The sequence below is a fragment of the Uloborus diversus genome, chromosome 1, assembly GCF_026930045.1.
Source record: "Uloborus diversus isolate 005 chromosome 1, Udiv.v.3.1, whole genome shotgun sequence".
Taxonomy (NCBI): Eukaryota; Metazoa; Arthropoda; class Arachnida; order Araneae; family Uloboridae; genus Uloborus; species Uloborus diversus.
This window is the reverse complement of record NC_072731.1, coordinates 209,845,499-209,865,674: the sequence shown is the minus strand read 5'-3', so window position 1 is coordinate 209,865,674 and position 20,176 is coordinate 209,845,499. Positions and strand designations below refer to the sequence as shown.

General features: G+C 33.1%; 1 protein-coding gene across 1 annotated transcript in view; it reads left to right on the top strand.

Moving 5' to 3' along the window:
* Nucleotides 1-10,128, top strand: part of LOC129218469 (ETS homologous factor-like) — a 186,357-nt gene extending 176,229 nt beyond the window's left edge. The window contains exons 7-10 of the mRNA XM_054852752.1: nucleotides 318-395; nucleotides 4,290-4,485; nucleotides 7,055-7,184; nucleotides 9,992-10,128. Coding sequence (XP_054708727.1) covers nucleotides 318-395; nucleotides 4,290-4,485; nucleotides 7,055-7,181 — 401 coding nt within the window. The 3' untranslated portion in view covers nucleotides 7,182-7,184; nucleotides 9,992-10,128. The remainder of the gene's footprint in view (nucleotides 1-317; nucleotides 396-4,289; nucleotides 4,486-7,054; nucleotides 7,185-9,991) is intronic.
* The last annotated feature ends 10,048 nt before the right edge of the window (nucleotides 10,129-20,176 follow it).

Below are 20,176 nucleotides of genomic sequence, written 5' to 3'. Positions count from 1 at the left end.
AATTACATGATTGCATTGGCAACAGAGAGGGTTGCGATTTGGCTCAAAACTGCGAGTTTCGTCTCGATAACAAAGAAGTGCCGAAAATATGTTAAAGAAACATTGATTTGTTGTTACCCAAAAACGCTTAACATTTGCGGATCATCTCGAGAATACTCCCACATTACCTTTATATAGAGAAGTTTTCATTTCTAATTCAGTTGCATGAATGATTCTGATGATCTGTTGATATAAAAAAGTTTTGCCGTTTCATGATTCTTCTTTTAAATAATGTTGATGTGATAGTGAATATTAACGTTTGTTATTTTCTTCTACAGAGATCTTGGACGATAAGAAGCCTGGCAGAAGAGGTAGGCCCCCCAAAACGGAAGCCAGATCTTCCAGAAGTCGACAAGGTACCTTGTCGGCGAACTCTTTTGATTTGCCTTTTTTGGTAGAATGCACGGATTGACGCGAATGAAATTGCGACCTTCACACTTGAATCGGAATGACATCAAATCAGAACGAATGCATTGAAAAGAATACCACTTTAATTCATTGCAACACTGATACCAAGCTGCAAAAAATTCACGACGCGTCAGATCATGATCGCTTCATTTCATTGCGGTACACATCACACCCGTTATAATTAGTGAAGAATTTTCATTTTTAATTTTTTAAACAATAGACATTAACAAATAACTTTTAAATTATTTCATATAAAGTTGACAAAAGTTAAATTCGTATAAAAGTTATGAATCAACGTTGTTGGAGCATAAATTGTAACATTAATACCATACAAGTTTACTATGCGTGTAAGAAAACAATTTCTTGATACGAAAATTTTTTAAGGTTCAAGACGTAAGTAGTTCAGGACAGTTTGTTATTTGTTTTGTTTTAAACGTGGCCTTGTCATAATTCTGCGTTGTATATTTTAACTCGCTTTATTTTTCCATTCTATCATTTATATTTTTATTGAAAAAATATTCAGAGACTAAAAATAGTAACTAATAACTTACCTCTTATTTAAGCATGCATTTATTGAAGCAAAACTTTAGTTGACCATTAAAGATTACCTACACGTTGATTTGATGTATGAAAAATTTGTATTGCGATGAATTGATGTGATGATCTAATGTGCAGCAGCTGCGAAATCGAAAACCTAATCACCAAAAGTAAAGAAAAAGTATTTATTGTCCCCCTACCCTCTTCACTTTGTAACTTTAACAACTAGTTATTCCAATGAGGTTCACACTTGTTCAAACTAACTATTCCTATATGTTTTTCCCTTCTTAGATTACTGTCTATACAGTATTTAACATTTTCGTGGGAGAGTTTTTCTTTTTTTTTTTGCTTTAGAAAAGAATTTCTCTGCCGTTCTGCTATTCTGAAAATAGAATTGAACTCTGTCAGTTGATCAAAGAAAGGCACTAGGCATGGGTATTGTTTATGGATTTCTCAAGAAGTAGTTTAAATGTCAATCAATTCTTACTAACGATGCGGTTCTTATTAAATTATACGTTAAATATTTAAATCAACCATTTATTGGGGATTCTAGTTAATAGTGCACTGGAAAAAAGGATTGATAACAAATATCTAATGAAAGTCTACTTTTTTAGACAACTGACCATAGAAAATTCTTTTTTATTGAAAGTGGGTGTCGCAATCACTGGTAAATGATGTAGCTTTTATCATAAATGTTTAAAAAAATGCCTTTTTTTTTGTTATTTTTATTTTGTTTATTTATTTATTATTTTTTGATGAAATTCTTGATTTAATTATAAAACATTTACATCGAAAACATCGAGAGCAAAACTTCAATGTTTGGAAATACATCGAATTAAAATAAAAGTTATTGGATTTTACTGAACGGAAAACAAAGAATGAAAACGAAAGCGAATTTTAAACACCCATTTTGAATTATGAAAATATTCTCCGAACACCTGCTTAAAACAAGTGACTGGTGATTTTCTTTTATCTGTAACATAAGCTCATTTCAATCAAACATAATTGAGAGATTACCACCATCTTCTTACTAAAACATACTTCTCGACGCAAACGAAGAGATGACTTAACCCACTTCAATGTTGAAGGTATTAAGCTGACTCAAAAAGCTGAAGAATTCAAAGCTTACAACAACTTGATTATATCGAGACTACAAAGTCGTGGAGGAAAAATAACAATTGTGTAAAGCAAATAAAGAAAAAGAGAAAGTCAGAAAACTTAAAATGCCGAATTTTGCAAATTCGCCTGCCCGTGACATACAGCTTCGATCATCATCCGCTCGAAACTCTTCAAATCTTGCAATAAAATCAAAATAAGTTTTAAAAAAAAGCCAAATTTGAAATTTATCGGTGCTATCACTTTGCAATCTATTAGGGTTATTGAAATGCTCAAAAGTTTGTCCTCCAATTCTGTGTTATACCACCAATGGCTATCATCACATGAAATGTGAATCACAAGTATAAGGTCTTGCTAAGAAGGGTACATCCATGCCGCAGGTTTAGTTTGAGCCTTTGACCTACCTCGATAGTTACTCAGAAAGAAAAGCTCTAATAATTCTTGGAAACAGCAACTGACACCTTAATAGTATCGCTGTCCGACTGTAATTGGGTTCAGTGGTAACAGGAGGGACTAGACTGCTTAGGTTCGAAAAACCAGGGCTGCGGAAAAGGAGGGGAAATGATCAACTGCGGCTCCGGCTCCGAAAATTTCAGAATGTTCGACTCAAACTCCTTTTGCTCAAAATCAGTTTGACTCTGACTTCGCTAATACTGGCAGAGTTGCGAACTTAGAGGGAAAAGGACCGACTCCGACTCTTGGAACGTTAAACTTTCGACTCCCGACTCTGACTTCTTTACCCCAATTTCAGTCCGACTCCGCGGCCCTGTGATTAAACTCTGTGGTGGATTTACCACGTTGTAATTGCGAAGGGCCCTCACGACATAAGGGCCCCGATGGTTTTTCAAAAGGACAAATGAAAAATATTTTGCTCAGCTCTGTTCATCTCTGAGGGACCCAAGAAAATGCATTCGGACGGCCCCCAAAACCTGTAAATCCTCTAATGGGAATTTTGAGGACCCTCAAATTCTCAGGTGACCACAGCACATTTTTTTAGCTTTTTTGGATTTAACCAATAAGATCTGCTGAAAAGATCTAATTTTGAATTGAAGTCATTAAGATGAATGAACTTAGATCTGAACTGATTCAGATCAGAAGGATTAGTAAGAAGAAGAAGAAGAAAAAGAAGACATTACTCAATTATGTCTGATGGAGATAAGTCAATGTTACGGGATGAAAGAAAATTATCGGTCAGTAGTAGAAGCAGGTGTTCTGAAAATCTTTTGATAATTTGGAAAGGATGTTTCAAAACTCGCTTTCGTTTTCATTCTTTACTTTCCATACAATAAATCCAGTGATTTTCGTTTTAATTCAGCATGGTAATAGCATTGATTCTGTAATACGTTTCCCTTTATACACTAAAAATGAAGTCATTAGTTGGGATTGTAACCGTAACAACCGTACCCTCGGTTTTTATCCTGTAAAATGTATTCGCTCTTTTCAAATTCACTCAAGTGTTCTTTGCACTTCGACGATGATACGATAATTTATGTTTATTTTCAGTCCTTATCTTCTTTTTTTCTGTGAGATAGAATCTAGAGCATGGAAATAAAATTTACGAAACTTGAAAGGTTCCCTACAACACTTAATCAGTATTTTTTAGGCTTGCTAATTAGTAATAATTTCATTTTTTACTTCCTTGTTGGATGTAAAGGTAATGGTGTAATCGCGAAAAATTTACCCTCAAATTTCCGCCTGAATTTCTATTTTAATCTGATCAGTTTTTTTAGCACGTCCATACGTGCATATGTACCTATGAACTTATAGGTACCCGAAATATACATTTTGACATCCCGTGTTAATTATCGCACGGTTTCTCGTTACGTCTTTATCTGCGTATGTCTGTATGAACTTAGTTCGTAATCTGGCAAACTCTTAAACGATATTCCGTAGAAGGTTGAAAAATCACATTCAATTTCAAAATTTTATGTTGCAATCCAGTGTTCTAAAATTTAACATTTGATTTTTTCTTCTTTGAGAACAATTTGACTTCACTAAACGTACCAAACAGAAATTTAAATATATTTTTTTTAAATACGGCATTGAGGTTCAAGTAGTTCCTGATTTATTTGAATTCACTCCAAAGGGCACAGAGTGGTGAAAATTCACTGATGCCACAAAACAAGTGATTGTCCTTGCTATGATGTGGTTATTTAGCTGCCTTGTATGAATGTTGTCTTTTCCCATAGGGAAGGGCAACGGCAAGTTGTGGGAGTTCATCCGGGATCTTCTGCTCGATCCGGCCACCAATCCTAGTCTGATTCGCTGGGAGCGGCTGGACGAGGGCATCTTCAAGTTTGTCCAGTCCGACCGAGTGGCCAAGATGTGGGGCGACAGGAAGCAAAACCCAAGAATGACGTACGAGAAGCTCAGCCGAGCCATGCGGTAAGTCTCCAAAGAAATTCTTGTCTTATGCTATAAGTTCAATTACTATCCAAACACTTTTTTCCTTGGGAAATTGGCTAGACGGCCAGTTAAGATGGTTCTATTTCAATATTTCTAACGGAGAAAAAGGGGGAAACGAGAGTCTGTGAGTGTTTTGTTCATTTCGATGCGTCGAATTCGGCAAACTGATTTCCGTAAAAATTAACAGATGCTACCGTTTCCGTCTACAAGCCAGATGTTCGTCTTGGTGTTGCAGGTGATAGAACAGTTATATGCTCAAAACTAGACTGTGATAGACTGATGTTTTTTTTTTCCATTCGCATTTCTTCGAGCGCTTTGCATACCTCACTAAAATTTATAACCAGTCATTGCAACATAAAGAATTTTTAAAGAATATTATTCTTCAACTTGTGACAAAACAAAATCTAGTTTACTGAAAAACATTTGTTTTCTTGTGAACTAAAAATAAATTGCAACCCCAGTTAAGATCTTATCATGATTAATAAACTTAGGAAATATTTTAATCTATCGTCAGCCCCCGCTTTCTTTCCAGTACTCTTGTAGAACTTATTAGTGAATAATTGCTAATTTAAATAATTGCTAAATTAGTGAATAATTGCTTTTGCATCAGAAACTATATATGTTACCAATGCTTCTGTTTCGTGACTTCAAATAAAAGATGAAGTAAAACTATTTATTTTATTTTTTATTTATCTATTTATTTTATTTGATTAATTAGTTACTTTCTCTTCCTATCAAAATTTGCCAAAAGAGAAATTTTGGTCGATGTACTGTTTATGTTCAATTTACTATCAAAAACTATGCAGCAAAATTTAGTTATATTATGACTTTTGTGTATGTGTATATAATATTATTGATCCTTGATCTGTCGAACTTTTTTTTAAAACCCACTTCGACCAGTTAAGCTTTTGTAACTTTCTCTGTATTAATGCGTACCTCTGTTGCGATTTGAAATGATGCACGAACTTTCTTTGTATCTACTAGCAGTGTATACGTCAAAAAACTTAATCTAGTAGAAAAGATTTATTCATTCTGAAGACAATAAATTAAAAAGTCAAGAGATCATGCTTAGTCTTATCAATCAAAAGAGCTTCAAAGAAAGAATGTTACTGCTCAAAGAATAACCATGTATCATCAAGATGGCTTTTTATTTTGAGCTCGTAAAATCTTAGTCTTCATGTAACTTTTTTTTTTAATAATGTTTTACTTTATGAACAATAGAACTCTTTAGTTTATTGTAAACAATCTTTGGACTATGAATTCAAATTTCTATTATGGAAATTAAAATTTCCTAATCTCTTCCTTGATATATTATGCAGTTCTTACGAAAAAAAAATCGCTCACACACTATTTCAGCGATCATAAGTGTTTGGGCTATAAATCGAGTCGGAAAAGATAAAGATGAAAAATATCGATATTAAGATAGTTTTCTTTCGTCGTTGCTAGGTAATGTTCTTCATATCAAGGGTCGATATTCTAGAGGTTGGATATAAAACAACGGCAACATGCGTATTAATGGATTTCCCAAACTTTACAAGAAAAAGTTGCTTTAAACTTTGATTATAGAATTTTCATTTATTTACATCGCTTTCTTGTTTCTTATCATTTTGAGTCGAGCTTATAGCTTTGCAAAATTACATCACTGAGTTAGGAGTGCTCTTTTAATTCCGTTCTGAACAGAGTAAGCGATCGTATTTAAATTTTAGTGGGAGTTTCTCGAAGTTCAATGCAAAGTAATTTGGTATTTAAATGTACAACAGATTTTAAAAAAGAAAAAGAAAAAGAAAAGAAAAAGAAAAAAAAAACAAGTTATTGTTCGCGGGTTATGATTTCACAGAAAAAAGGGCATTATTAGTGATAATTTGTTTATTTGGCTATAGGAAATACTAAGTGAAATGTAAGAACAAGAGCACCACGAACTTAAATTTTTGGGAGGGCGAAAATTCTCAATTTGCCGAATGGAACTCCAAATTTTTCCGAATTATCATTATTTTGTAGAGTAGAACACCAAATTTGCTGAATGGAACTCCAAATTTTCGGAATTAGAAAATTTTTGGAAGGTCACAGTGGCCTCCCGCGACCTCCCATCGGGGTGCCCTTGTGAAAGAATAAGGATAGTCGTCACTTTGTTTTGAGAATTATCGTAATTACGCTGAATGCAAGAACAATGGTTCCGTTACATTATTTGGAGAACTATCGTGAATTTGCTGAATGTAAGAACAGTGTTGCCGTTATTTTGATTTGTATCCAACCCCGCACTGTTACATATCGCTCACCGGCAACGATAGTGGCACATCTCAAGAAACAAAAATCAAATTCAAAAGATGTGCCACTATTGATTACACCGTACGTACGTAACCACCACGCACCAGTTATGCAAATTAATTTTATGTTTGTATTATGGAAAGAAAGACGTTTAAAATGCCAGATTTTGAATCCGCAATCATTACGATTTTAAGAAGTTTCTGAGATGTGCCACTGTTCCCGCCGGTGAGCGATGTGTCATTGTTGTGTGCATAAATATTAACCGTGAGTTGTAATTCTGCAGCACGTACTATAGCAGCGGCATACTGTCTCCTGTGCCTAAAACGGAGGGCCTCCCGAAAAAACTGATCTACAAATTTGGGCCTAAGGCGAACGGATGGTCACGCGACTCGCAACTCTCCTTTCGGTGATTGGTACTACCACCTCTCTACTCTTACTTTTGTTTTCTAATCTTTCCTAACTCGCCTCAAATAGCCGACGCGAAGGTCACGGTCACTAAATCGAACATTCTTTTACTAACTGTCACGTCGTTATTTTTTTTTTTTTAACTTTTTATTGCAAATAACACAAATTTCTAACAAGTTCTTCTTATTTTTTTTCACGCCGTATAGCTTGAAATAGTTCTACCGAAAATTGTACCACGGTATTAAAATCAACTTCTATGAAGTGCTAGTTTTTTTAAATGAAGGCATTGAAAGTTTTAACAAATAAGTAAAGGCAATGAAAGTTCTGACAAATAAGTAAAGGCAATGAAGTTTTAACAAATAGGGCAATGAAATTTTTCACAAATAAGTAAAGGCAATGAAAGTTTTAACAAATAAGGCAATGAAATTTTTCACAAATAAGTAAAGTTAATGAAAGTTTTAATAAATAAGTAAAGGCAATGAAAATTTTAACGAATAAGGCAATGAAATTTTTCGCAAATAAGTAAAGGTAATAAAAGTTTTAACAAATAAGGCAATGAACGTTTTCACAAAGATGTAAAGACAATGAAAGTGCTAACAAATAAAAAAGTGTAAAAGATGTTTAGCGGTTTTTTTATATGAGAACAAGAAACAATACATAAAATGCTGTTAATTCATTTGACATGCTTGTAAAATATTTCTCTACGTAATTGTGTTACGTCCATTATATTTCACCAGTAAAATGAAGTACGGTAAAAGAAGAAACTAATACACGAAAAAAGTAACGATTTCCTAGTAAATTTCAATTATTTGCTATATTTGTCACAAAAACTTTTGAAATTAGTAATTTTTTTGACAAAAAATGTGATGCGAATCGAATTTTGAATATTATTTCCATACGCTGACACATTTTGATATTACCTCGCTTCGGCTATTTATGGTACATGAAATAATGATTGGTGTTGGTCTTGCATGCATGTTTATTAATATGTATTCCTTTTATCTGAAAACTGTCTTAAGACTCCCTTTCCATTTTTTACCACACTGCTTTCCTCGGGACTACTAATGACTACCAGAAAAACCGCTTAAGGCAACTCAGGTATAGCATTGGTTTTAAAATGATTTAAAAAACTAATGTTTCGAAAACCATTTCCAAGAAATATGGCAGTCATTAGTGCTAACGTATATTATTTTCCTTGGGACTACTAACAGCTGATAAAGAGTGTTCTGCATTTGGTGTGCCCTTGATTTTGAATCGATTTAAAAAAAAATGATTTTAAAATTATTCCCCAAACGACAGTAGCCGTATTTCAACCTACAATTGAAAAATGAAAATAACTACATTAATAACGATTTATGTTTAAACAATGCACTTGCTTGCTCACAGATCGGTAAATTATTTTATAAAAAGCACTGCTTCCCCCGCCCAGGAACTAGTTTTATTCTGACTCGAGACTTTTCTAACAAGTATGTTGAAGATCTGAATCAACATTAGAATCACGAACAGCAATTATAATTCCAGACGTGTATTTCCATTCTATAATCAACTCTCTTTTCAATGTAAAAGAGATGAGCCTATGGATGAGAGAGAGAAAGGACTTCCAGCTTTAGTCGGGTATACGTTGTTTAATGCAAACTCACGTAACTTACATTAAAAAATGGCTTTCCTGAAGCTAGAAACACGTATCTGTAGTTTTAATTGATGTAAGTTCTTCTAGCTTTAATTTTGATGTTTAACATTTAGCATTAAGGCCCACTTTTTGCTTTTTAATTTAAAAGTTATTTAGATTTTTTCATTCCAATGCATAACTGTTATTAAAAAAAACCAGTAAGGTCATAATTATTTACTTTTTCTTTTAAATTTACATTGCGGTTGGAAACCTTACTTGATTTTTTATTCGGTTCTTAATGACTTAACATTTTTGACGCTGTGTGCCCAGCCTGCTAATTTTAAAGTTATTTTGTGTTTAACTTAAAAACAAATCCTTATCCTCCTTACAACCACACTTTCAATAACTCTCAAAATGTGTTCATAATTATTTATTTGAATTTTTTTTTTTTTTTTTAGTACAGACAGTGTCAAATATTTGTACATCTTTATTTCTTCAATAGATCATCAAGTTTTCCCCCGATTCAATTTCGTCTTTCTCCACAGAAATTGTTTTGAGATCTAGTGTAAAATGTGTGTATGGAAAGCTTAAAAATATTTTTTACTGTCCTTTTCAAAGAAAAAATCCTTATTCCTATTCAGAAACTGAAAATTTTAATAATAAGGATTTCCCTTTTAATTTCTGGTTGCTGCAAATAATGTTATACATATTTACCCATTAATTTGCACAAAAATTAAAAAATCAAGATTATACTCATCCCTTAAACGAGCAACTGCACTTCACAAACCATCAACCAACATCTAACCAATCAAGATGGGCGGTTTTGGAAAAAGTACAATCAACGCGAAAGCCATTGATGGTTGGAGACAATCTGCTCGATTTTCCTACGCTTCGGATTAACTTCATTATCGTTTTCGACTCCGTCCCGTGGAAAATCTGCTATGAGATTGGCGAATCGATGCTTAGATAGATTTCGTCCTCGTGACTGGCCGAAAACGACAGGGAAATAAGTTGGACTAATACGAATCGTGCTGTCTACCGGTTAATGGTTTGAGGAGTGTGGCTGCTGTTCGCCGAATGAACGTAAATTTAGTCTAAACTATCTGCCAAAAAAAAAAGTGTTATCCCTAGAAATTACCTTTAAATCTAAGTAGAAATGAGTCGGAAAAGTGTATAGGGATTTCAAAATTCCCCTTTTCTCGGCAGGTACTACTACAAGAGCCAAGTGTTGCTCCCAGTGTTCGGAAGAAGGTTGGTCTACAAATTCGGGCCCAACGCAACAGGTTGGAGACACGGGTCTGGATATCACTGAGCGACTCCCTCCATACAGTCATTGCCCACATGTACAGACAGATACGAACTGTTGAAGTTGCTCACTTCATATTTTTATATATATACATAAATAAATCTTTATATATACATATATTTTATGCAAAATGTTTTATATGTCTCTGTTGAACTCATCCTGCATTCATTTTGTATGGTACAAGGTGAGCGGAAAGTCTTCGTGGAAGACTCTTAATGTTAAAGTTTGTTGTGATCTCAGCGAATATTTTGAGCTCAAGCATTTATGAAAATGGAATGATCAACAAATTGGAAGGCTTGTACGATGGCATCGCATTTGATCCACTTAAGTGCAGTTAAGGTCTAAGCTACTTTTATTTTAGATTTACTGGAAGAGAGAACCAAAAAACTTTATTTCAGTCCAAAGTTTTGGAAATTACTATAGAGCGAGAATCAAATATTTTTCATCCATCTCTTTATTACCGTTTTAAGATTAGACCATAATTGTCTTAAGGCTTCGGATAACAATCTGAATTGAATGTTGACGGCGCTTCCAGTTCATTAGCATTAATTCTTTAAAAATTTGAAGGAAAAAAAAGGGTTTTCGAGGAACATTTTTTGGCGCCTAATGTTTTTTTTTTTTAGGTTGATCTCGGAAACATGTGATTTTAAATAAAGATCGGCCGCTTCAAAAATTAAGCATTTCCCATCTGCAATGTCAATAAACATCTTTCATTTAGAACAGGGGTGACAATTACGTGGCACGGCCAAACGGCACGAGTGTACATTTTCGTCGCAAACAAAAAACTTTAAAATATCAACTGAAACAAATATAAAATAAACACAATGATAGGGTGATTATACTTTGTTTGCCACAAAATGTTATGGCCATTTGTGGTGATTTTAAAGGCTTTAAAAAATAAGATGAAAAAGAAAAAAAAACTCAGGGACTTTTACTAAATACCATATGTATAACACACTAACGCAGCCCGAATTTTCTCCTGGGGAGAGGAGAAGGGAAAGAGCTACTAACTCTAGTTATCTGTAGGTGTAGATATATTGATGTCTTAGGATTGACAATAGGGCGAGTTGACGAATTATCTCCTTCTGGCTGCGTCTTTGATGTACTACCAAAGGACACTTCATTAAATCATGAAGATATTTTCTTTAAGTAATAAATATTATTAAAATTTCTTAATTATTCGAGATTTTTTAAAAAATAAATACTGTAACCTGCTTTTAAAATTATTAGCTAAAAGCAAACTACGCAGGTACATAATACGTAAAAATATAAGATATTGGTATTTGAAAAAAAAATACTTTTCAATTCACCTTACCTTTGGTACGTTTATAAAATATGCTGAGGAAATATATGTAAGAACAATGCGATTTCTAAAAAGAGTTCTGATCATATTATGCAAATTATGTGACAGTTTAAAAAGAAAGATTTGACTGCATAAGTCTCGGAAACGTTTGAAAATCAGATGTTATTTAACTCGCCTTGTTCACAATCGCATTCAAAGTCACAACTATCATATTATCATTTGTGCTGATGGTATTTTTGAAAATGTTTCAACTTTAATGCAGGAAGCCAACTTCATTGTCAAAAATCATTCTCCAAACTATCGCTACGTTCCTTAAAGCTTGTTGCTATTTAATAGTTTGCACTAGAGCTTTTCTCACATAAAGCCCACAGTAACTTGGACCTGAAACGAGCACAGAAAACAATTTTGAAAGAACTGAATTTTGTATTTAATAAGAAACGAGAACAATCTGAAAACTGCAACAGTTTGATTTCCTTTGCTCTGCATTTTACTGTTGTGTCTGAAAGCCGCACTTCGCAGTAACTCTGAAGAGTATTTTGACTGAAAAGAGTTTAGTTCTTTGTTAGAATGAAAGCATTAATAGTTGTAGACATTTAAATCATATGTGTATGCACTTTTTACTAGGAATATATACCTGGGCTTTGCAAAAACAAAATCAAAGTTTTATAAATCGATATTTTTATTTACCGACATCTGTACGTGTTCATTGAATGGGACCAAATATTTAACAAATTTAAATCTTAAGAAATCAATGAACTAAACATCAATCTTTTATCTATTACTCGGTAATAAAATCATCTTCCTGCATTTAGTTGGCGTGTCGTCAAATACGCAAATAAGTTGCAGTAGCAGTTCTATCCTGTAACATTCTGCGGTTCAACTTTAGAATCACCAATTCAATGCATTCATTAAAACCTCAATTCAACGAACAAAAGTTTTTTTTCATCAGTCAATACTCTCCCAAGGTTGTGACGGAAGTATTGTAAATTGTAAAAACTTCATAAATTATATGTGTTTGTTAAATGCAACGGGATCACACATTTTGTTGTTTTGTTCAAAAAAAAAAAAAAACTACAAACTTGATGTAGGTTGAAAGTCTTCTATTTGTGAAGTAAGGATCCATTTGCTGTCGAAGAGATGATTCATTTCTGTGCCCGTGTGTTTCAACTTGGTGTAAACTGTATTATTTTTTTAGAGTATTATTGAACAAATGTTCCATTTTAATGGACCAGCCTTGTTTTAGCACATGTAAATATTTTGTAGAGTTTATATATAAAAAATGTTGTAAGAGTTTTTTAACTATTTGAAAATGTTTATGGTGGAGAGATTATTTGAACCACTGCAATTCATGTTGCTTCCGTAGTACATTCAGGGATCAAGGAGAATGTGAGAGCATTTCTGAGAGAAGCAGAATAATTTTAAATCATTATTTCTGGCAGACTTCTTTCTATGTCTAGCAGAAATAATCTATTCCATTGATTTGGCGGATTCTAGCTAATACGTTTGTGAAAAATAGTCGGCTTTTTTGCTTGACAGTCTCTAGCTGAAATTGTTCTAAATCGTCAGTCTTCCATTCCTTTTTGGTTTAAATATTTTTGTAACTGACACTTAACAGCCGAATTAATTCAACGAAAATTGCTACTATCAGGAGAATTCTGACTTTTCTTGATTCTTTATTTACTCCTTTTTACAATCTAGAGAAAAGGGGGAAGAAAACAAGGAAAATCATTTTCTTCGGGGAGAATTCTGTTTGAAAGTTTACTGTAAAATTGAAGCCAAAAAATGCACAAAGTGGTCTGAAATCAAAAGTCCTAGCCATTGTGAATATTCTTTTTATGAATCCATTAAGTACTTTTCACGAGAATTATGTTGCAAAGATTGGCTTCGTGATAATCAAAATTTTTTGTGATAACATTTATATTTTTGTACATAAACGAGGAACTCATATCGTGTGCCTTACTTTGAACTATTTTTTAAAGAATGATTTGGCATATTATACATTTTACAGAACTTTAACACTTTCTACCTCTATGGTACATTGAAAATATCTAAAGACTACGTCTCTGCGCTAGTTTGATTTAGTGAAGAGCTTCAAAACAGATCTTAGAAGATATTTTTGTATATAAGTTTTTTATTTGAGTCAAATACATAGAAAGTCTTTACTAAATATTTTGCAATACGTTTATAAAGTTGTCAAATTTTAAGTATAGTTCAAGGGAATTTGTACATTTTTTACTGATAGATGTGTATATAATTAATACACAAACGTTTTATAACAAATTTATATTTTATGAAATGAAACATTCTATAAGAATATAAGATGTTGGCAATTTGATGTAAATAAGAATATATTTTTATGTTGAACATTTTTTAAGTTTATTGTAAACAAAATATTTTCTTTTTGTTTTGAAAAATAGAAAGTATATTTTATCAGCATGCTTTTATATGTGTCGCAAGTTTTTTTTTTAGATTTTGTTGGTTTTTTATGAAAACTATAAATGTATAGATATATTTTTTCTTTATTTTGGACATGAAAATGGTTCTAGATGTTTTTCCAGAGTCGTTTGAATAAATACTTGCGATTTTTAAAAATCGCATTTTAAAAGCAACGACATATCGTCGCTTCAAAGCAACACTAAGACACCTAAATCCAGGAATAACACAAAGATGTCCTATTGTTGCTTTGAGGCGACGATATAGTATGATACATTGAGGGATTACTTATATTTCATTTTTATCATTTTAATTAAAAGTACGTTTAATTCTAAAATGTTTTTATTTGTAACAAAATCATAATATTATACAATATTAACTTGGATATTGTCAATTTATACTCAAAGAATTTGTTATCAGTTTTGGCAATGTTCTTTAGTTAGGCTTTAATGTGATTTCAAATGCTATTGTTATGCATATTGGATGTTTCAAAATTCTACAGTCACTAAAATACGTAAAACCATGTTGAGCTTGGAAATGAATAATTGAATTAAGACATGTTTGAAGCACAACATCTACTAATGAAAACACACTTTGATGAACTAATTGACGGAGCACAAGTGGTGCCGGTTTGGTGTATTATTTTTTTTAAGGTATTAATCGAACGTATAGTGAGGGGAATGCAATTTCTTTGAAATGTTCAGGTCGTGAAAATTTAGAAAATTCCAAAGAATTGTTTAATAATATATTAGTTGAAGTTATAGAATGTATTTTTCAACTGGATTCCTGACATGTAAGGAAATATTATTTTAGAAAACATAAATTCAAAAAGAAAAAAAAAAAGAACAGTTGCGAGAAGTTTCTATTCAACGTCTGTTGCAGAAAAGGTGCCTAAAACTGAGCTTAGTAACGTTAGCTTTAACAAAATAGATATCGCTGTGTAAAAACACTTACATTTACAATCACTTACAGTTCTCCCTGGTGAATAAGATATTGCAATGATGAATCTCTGAACACCATTGTTAAAACCAAAATTTTAGGCGTTTACTACTTACATGGAAGATTAATTTTAAATTTTCACTTACACGGAAGATACATTCTATGTTATCACTGATATGAAGGCAAACATTTATATTGATTCTTACACAAAGAAAAATACTTTTGTTAAAATTCATATGCATAATAATATGTATGTTATAATTTACAGGAATAGTAATATTTTTGTTATTTAGCCGAAAGAATCAATATAAATGGTTTTTTAAATTATATCCCTAACTAGTTTTCTAGTTATCGATTTCTTGCACTAGGTGATTTAAATCTTCCTACGTCAATTCAAAATTTATAACAGTTAGGTAATTCTTAAATCTATTTGGAATTCAGAGCGCATTCCATTTCGAAAGTTCAGAAAATTCTTGGACTATGTATGCATTTTGAAACATTCAACAATATACTCTTGTTAATAAATGCAGCTTTTTTTTTCTAAATGAAACTCGAAGAAGCGCAGTCACCTGAAATTAAAAGTAAACGAACAAAGATTGCCTCACGTGATCCGGATGTCATTTGATGTCATGATGTCACGAATACGTAAGCTAAGTTATTATGTGACGAGTCGCAAAGCGTGCCTAGAGCCAATGACACTTGCTAAGGGCTTGTTTCTGGTTGCCTGGAAAGCCATCGATGTGGAGACGGGCTTTTTGCTTTCGAAACAATAACAAAGCTCATAATGTCTACAAATAGACATACACATCAACGACCACAATTGAAAGCCAGAAGTAGCATCAAAGGCTTCTGTTCATCCAAGTTGTATCATCAGACATTTTGTTGCCCACCAAGTTTGTTAGGGCAACCATACATTTTCTGCTAACTGTGTCGCTAATTGTGCGGTTTCAGTTGTTACCTTATATAACATGCAAAATGTAAATAATTTTGCCTAATTTTATAATTCTTACTTACTCAATCAATTAATCATTTGCAAGATTTGAAGAAAATTATTAACTTTGTGCAATAAGAGAGCTCGATTTGCAACTGAGCTGCAATGGTACTTACCATGGGCAACAAGATGGTAGATGAAGGCAACCTGGTCTTGAATGATTCTTGTATTGATTGCAGAGGTTTAGCACATGTTTGGTATGTATGACGTCACACTTCCGGAAAGTGTTTGTGATACTGCGCAAAATTCTGTGTACATAAAGCAACACGTGTTGAAGAGATCATCACTTGGTTGTCTGAGCACAAACGTGTCGTTTCTGATCTTTCATATTCGTGAAAGCTGCCAACTCAGACACTTGCATTTCACCGAAAATACTCAGTTGGGAAAAAACCGCATTCCATCCGCGCGTGTTGGTTTTGCCAACGTCGTTTATATATACAAATATTGCCCATCAAGTTCTTGTTCACGGTGGATTGACTATTGTAAGGAGAAACGAAGTTTTCCATTTGTATATATTTATCATGAGTGATTTTCTCTGTATTTTCAATGCTATTTTCCGTATTCCAAATAAAAGTTTATGTTTAAAATAGTTTTTGTTTTCTTCTATTTACAAGGAAACACTTCACATGGTCTGATTACTGAATTAGCCAGCTAGGCCGTGCCCTAGAGCCCCTGCTTTTTAAAAAGCCCCAGATGACTAAAATTTGACTACTGAGGCCCCCGAAAACGTGTGGCCTAGGGCTTTTTTCCATCTTAATCAGACCCTGTCACTTCCATGAGGGCTCGCGGGATTTTCAAATCAAAAATTGTTCCATTTACTTCAGTATAATTAGCTCTAACACCGTACTTTTTCAAAATAGACTTTCAGAGAGTTTACAGGAAACATTGAGGTTGATAATGTTTTACAATCAGAGATTTATTTCCGTGGGACCTCATAGGATTTTTTTTTCATTCATTATTAATAGAGAACAGATATGGGATGATGTACATAATAGCTTAAACAAAAGTGAGGATGTTTTTTAAGCGTGCATCACAGCCAAACAGTGGCTCCCAAACTCCCTTTTTTTGGCCATAACCCATCCCTTACACGTGAAATACAGATGCCATACAATGGTGATACATAATTCGTATCACTTAAAATATGACTGCATCCTCAAGTGGCATAACGCTAGAGAAGCAATAATTTAAATTCAAAAAAACATTCAAGTAACAAGTAAGAACAAAAAGGAAAGAAAAAATTGGGTCATTTAAAAAGGAAATCACTGGAAAATCTTAAAAATTAACAACTCATTTTTGATTGACACCCGAAAAATATCAAAATGCCCCCTAACGGGGCTTGCCCCCGATGTGAGAAACACTGGCTAAAAGGTAAGGTATTTCTGCGGATTGCGTCTGCCACAAGTCCCTTGTCTCGATGACAGATTTGGAGGCTTCCTTTGCGAATATTTTGGCTCGCCAAGGTTCTTTGGCATATACAGGCGCTATCCCTATATATGCATGCATACACATCATATATATAAAATATATACAAGAAAATGTTTAAATAGTTGCGTTCCGCATCAATTGATTGTTCTATAATTTCTTCTCTCAGATCATTCTAGAAAAAGAATATAAAATATCCTTAACTTCTAAATACATGTACAAAAATTTGAAATTCATGCGTGGTTCAAAAAACTTTTTTTCGGCTAGAGTCCAAGACACCCCCTATTTTTTTAGATTTACTAATAGCATTATGCTGTAAAAGTTTTAGCTTCTTACTCAAATTTTAAGAGGATGCTCAATGACCCCTCAATTTAGCATTAGCTGTAGCATAAAACATGTTACAACTTCAAAGACATTTAATTTCCCCAGTTTTTTTTTTTTTTTTTTTGGAAATAATTATTTTATTGCAATGTATATGCATATTACTAGTGTATAATTAAATATGTAGCATTGTTTTTTTAGTTCAATGCATATTTTAACCCCTCTCCCAATACTTATGAAGTTTAGGGGAGGGGGTTGAGCACCCTCTTTCAGTTGAAATAGGAACCTAAAATTCTTTCAGTATATTCCTATCCACAAGTCTAAAAATATTGAGGGGTGTCCTGTTATCTAGTAGAAACTTTTTTTTTACATGTATATTTGAACCACTCTAAGACCCAGCGTTGCCTGGGTCAGTAATGATATTGAGAAACAACTTATACTTTCCTTTTTTTTATTTTTAGCTGTGCCCTGCGGTTTCACCCACGTTAATAAGACAATATTGTATTAAAAAACTATTTTAAGTACATCACGCTACGAAATTTTTCAAGTAAAAAACAACACACCTTTATCCACATTGATGTTTTCCAGAAAATTGAAAAAAAAATCCAATAAAAAATAATTGAAAACTTTTGATGTATAAATTAATTAATATTTAATGAGTCGGTAATAAATGCTGAAAATCTTCTCGCTCGTATCCGGGATCGAACCCCCCAATAGGGTTGCTGATCCAGCGCTTTATCGATTGAGCTATTCAGGCAGCAAAAGTTGGAGCTATTGATGCAACAAAAAATGCATCATGATTATTATTGATTTAATTTCAATTTATTGCTGCTCCACTCCTATTAGTCATAGCGTGATGTTATATATCCTATAGCCTTTCTCAATAAATGGACTTTTCAACTCAAAAATAGTAATTTTTCGATTCGAACCAGCAGTTCCTGAGATTAACGAGTTCAAACAAACAAACTCTTCAGCTTTACATTATTAGTATAAATTTTCTTAACAAGATTTTTCAAAAATGAAAAGATCCTGGTATGCTCAAAAGAAAATTCCTCAAAAAATGTCATAAACTTTAATTCTGTTGCTGTGATGACATTTCACGGGAGTACATAAAAATAATCATATAAAAGCTCATTTTAATCTCAAAATCACGTTACTCGTAAAAGTGACTATCGGCCACTGAGAGTGATTACATCAGCAGTTGAAACTATAAAGAAACAAAACCTTATTCTAGAACCCATCAAGGGGAAAAAAACTTGAAACCACGAGGTCAGAGTTGAAGGCGGATGCGTTCATCGGATTTTCTTTTTGGCATATCGCACACCATTGGCAACGTCGAAAGTAGACGTAGGGCTCAGTTTCTAACAGACTAAATACAGGATTCCTTTAGTCTTCTGATTTTTTTCTCCCATGTAATTGTCTGAATTCGTCTAATGTAAAAAAATCAGGGTGTCTACCAGCCTGAAAACCTGGAAATGTAAAGGAAATTTTTTGTACTGGAAATGTCGGAGAAATTTACTTTTGTATGAAGAAAACTTGGATTTTTTTTTAAAAAAATTATAACCAGTTTCAAATTTTTTTTTTTTTTTTTTTTTTGCAGTTTCGTAAAATAAATTTGGTCAGAAATTCATGCAACTTGAAATACTAAAAAAAAAAAATCCTTAATCCAGTTCTTCAACCCCACACCTTTTGTGTACTTGTAGTTCTCTCACACCACACAATCTCCCCTGAAGCTGAGACCCTACCAAAGTTAAATGGTTCCTCTTTGTTCAAAAGGCAGAGATTGCAAGTATTGAACCGAATACAAATACCTATGACACAGTGAAATCGATGTTGAAGTGCGGTGAACTTATGGAAGCAAAGTTGGGTTGCTTTACATAGGTGGCATCAGAATTGCAAGGTTTTTTTAAAAAGATTTCAGGATTGTAAACAAATGGCTTCTTTCCTAAGTGAAGATAATGTATTTGATGCTTAACAATTTAATGAAGCGATTTCTTAAAAGTTCTCAATGTTTCTCAAAAAACAAAAACTTAAAAGTTTCTGAAGAACCAAAGTCTGTTTTATGGATAGATGAATGAAATTGAAATTTTCATTAAACAGTGATATAAACCTAACGTATATAAAATGTCACATATGCACAATCAACCATTTAAAAAATATCGAAAATAGCTAAACTAACCTTTAAAAAAGCACATGGAAGAATTTTGTTTGGGGTATGGAAAACCTGGAAAATCTAGGGAAATTAAAAAACATTTTTTGAGTAGACACCCTGAAAAATTCACGTAACGTTAAAACGAAGTGTAGGAATTGAGCTCCCAGGCAAAATTATGCTCTCGCTCAAAAAGGAGGCACAGCACTGAACAGTAAGCCCTAGATCGTAGCTTAAATAGCGACACGTCCTCCATTTTGGGGCTAAACGAAGCTTTATTCCTATGTCTGCCGTGGTGAAGTGAGGTGTTTTGCTTCTTGATTGTGGATTAACATGGAGTTAATAAAAAAAAATCAAGAAAAAAAAGAAAAAAAAACTCGCTTCTTCACCATAGCAGACATAGGAATAAAGCATCGTTTAGCACCAAGATGGCCGACGTATCGCTACTTATTCTACGATTCAGGGATTTAATAAGCCCCAGTATGAGTCCAAGCTATTAGGAATCCATTGATGTCGGAATACAAAAA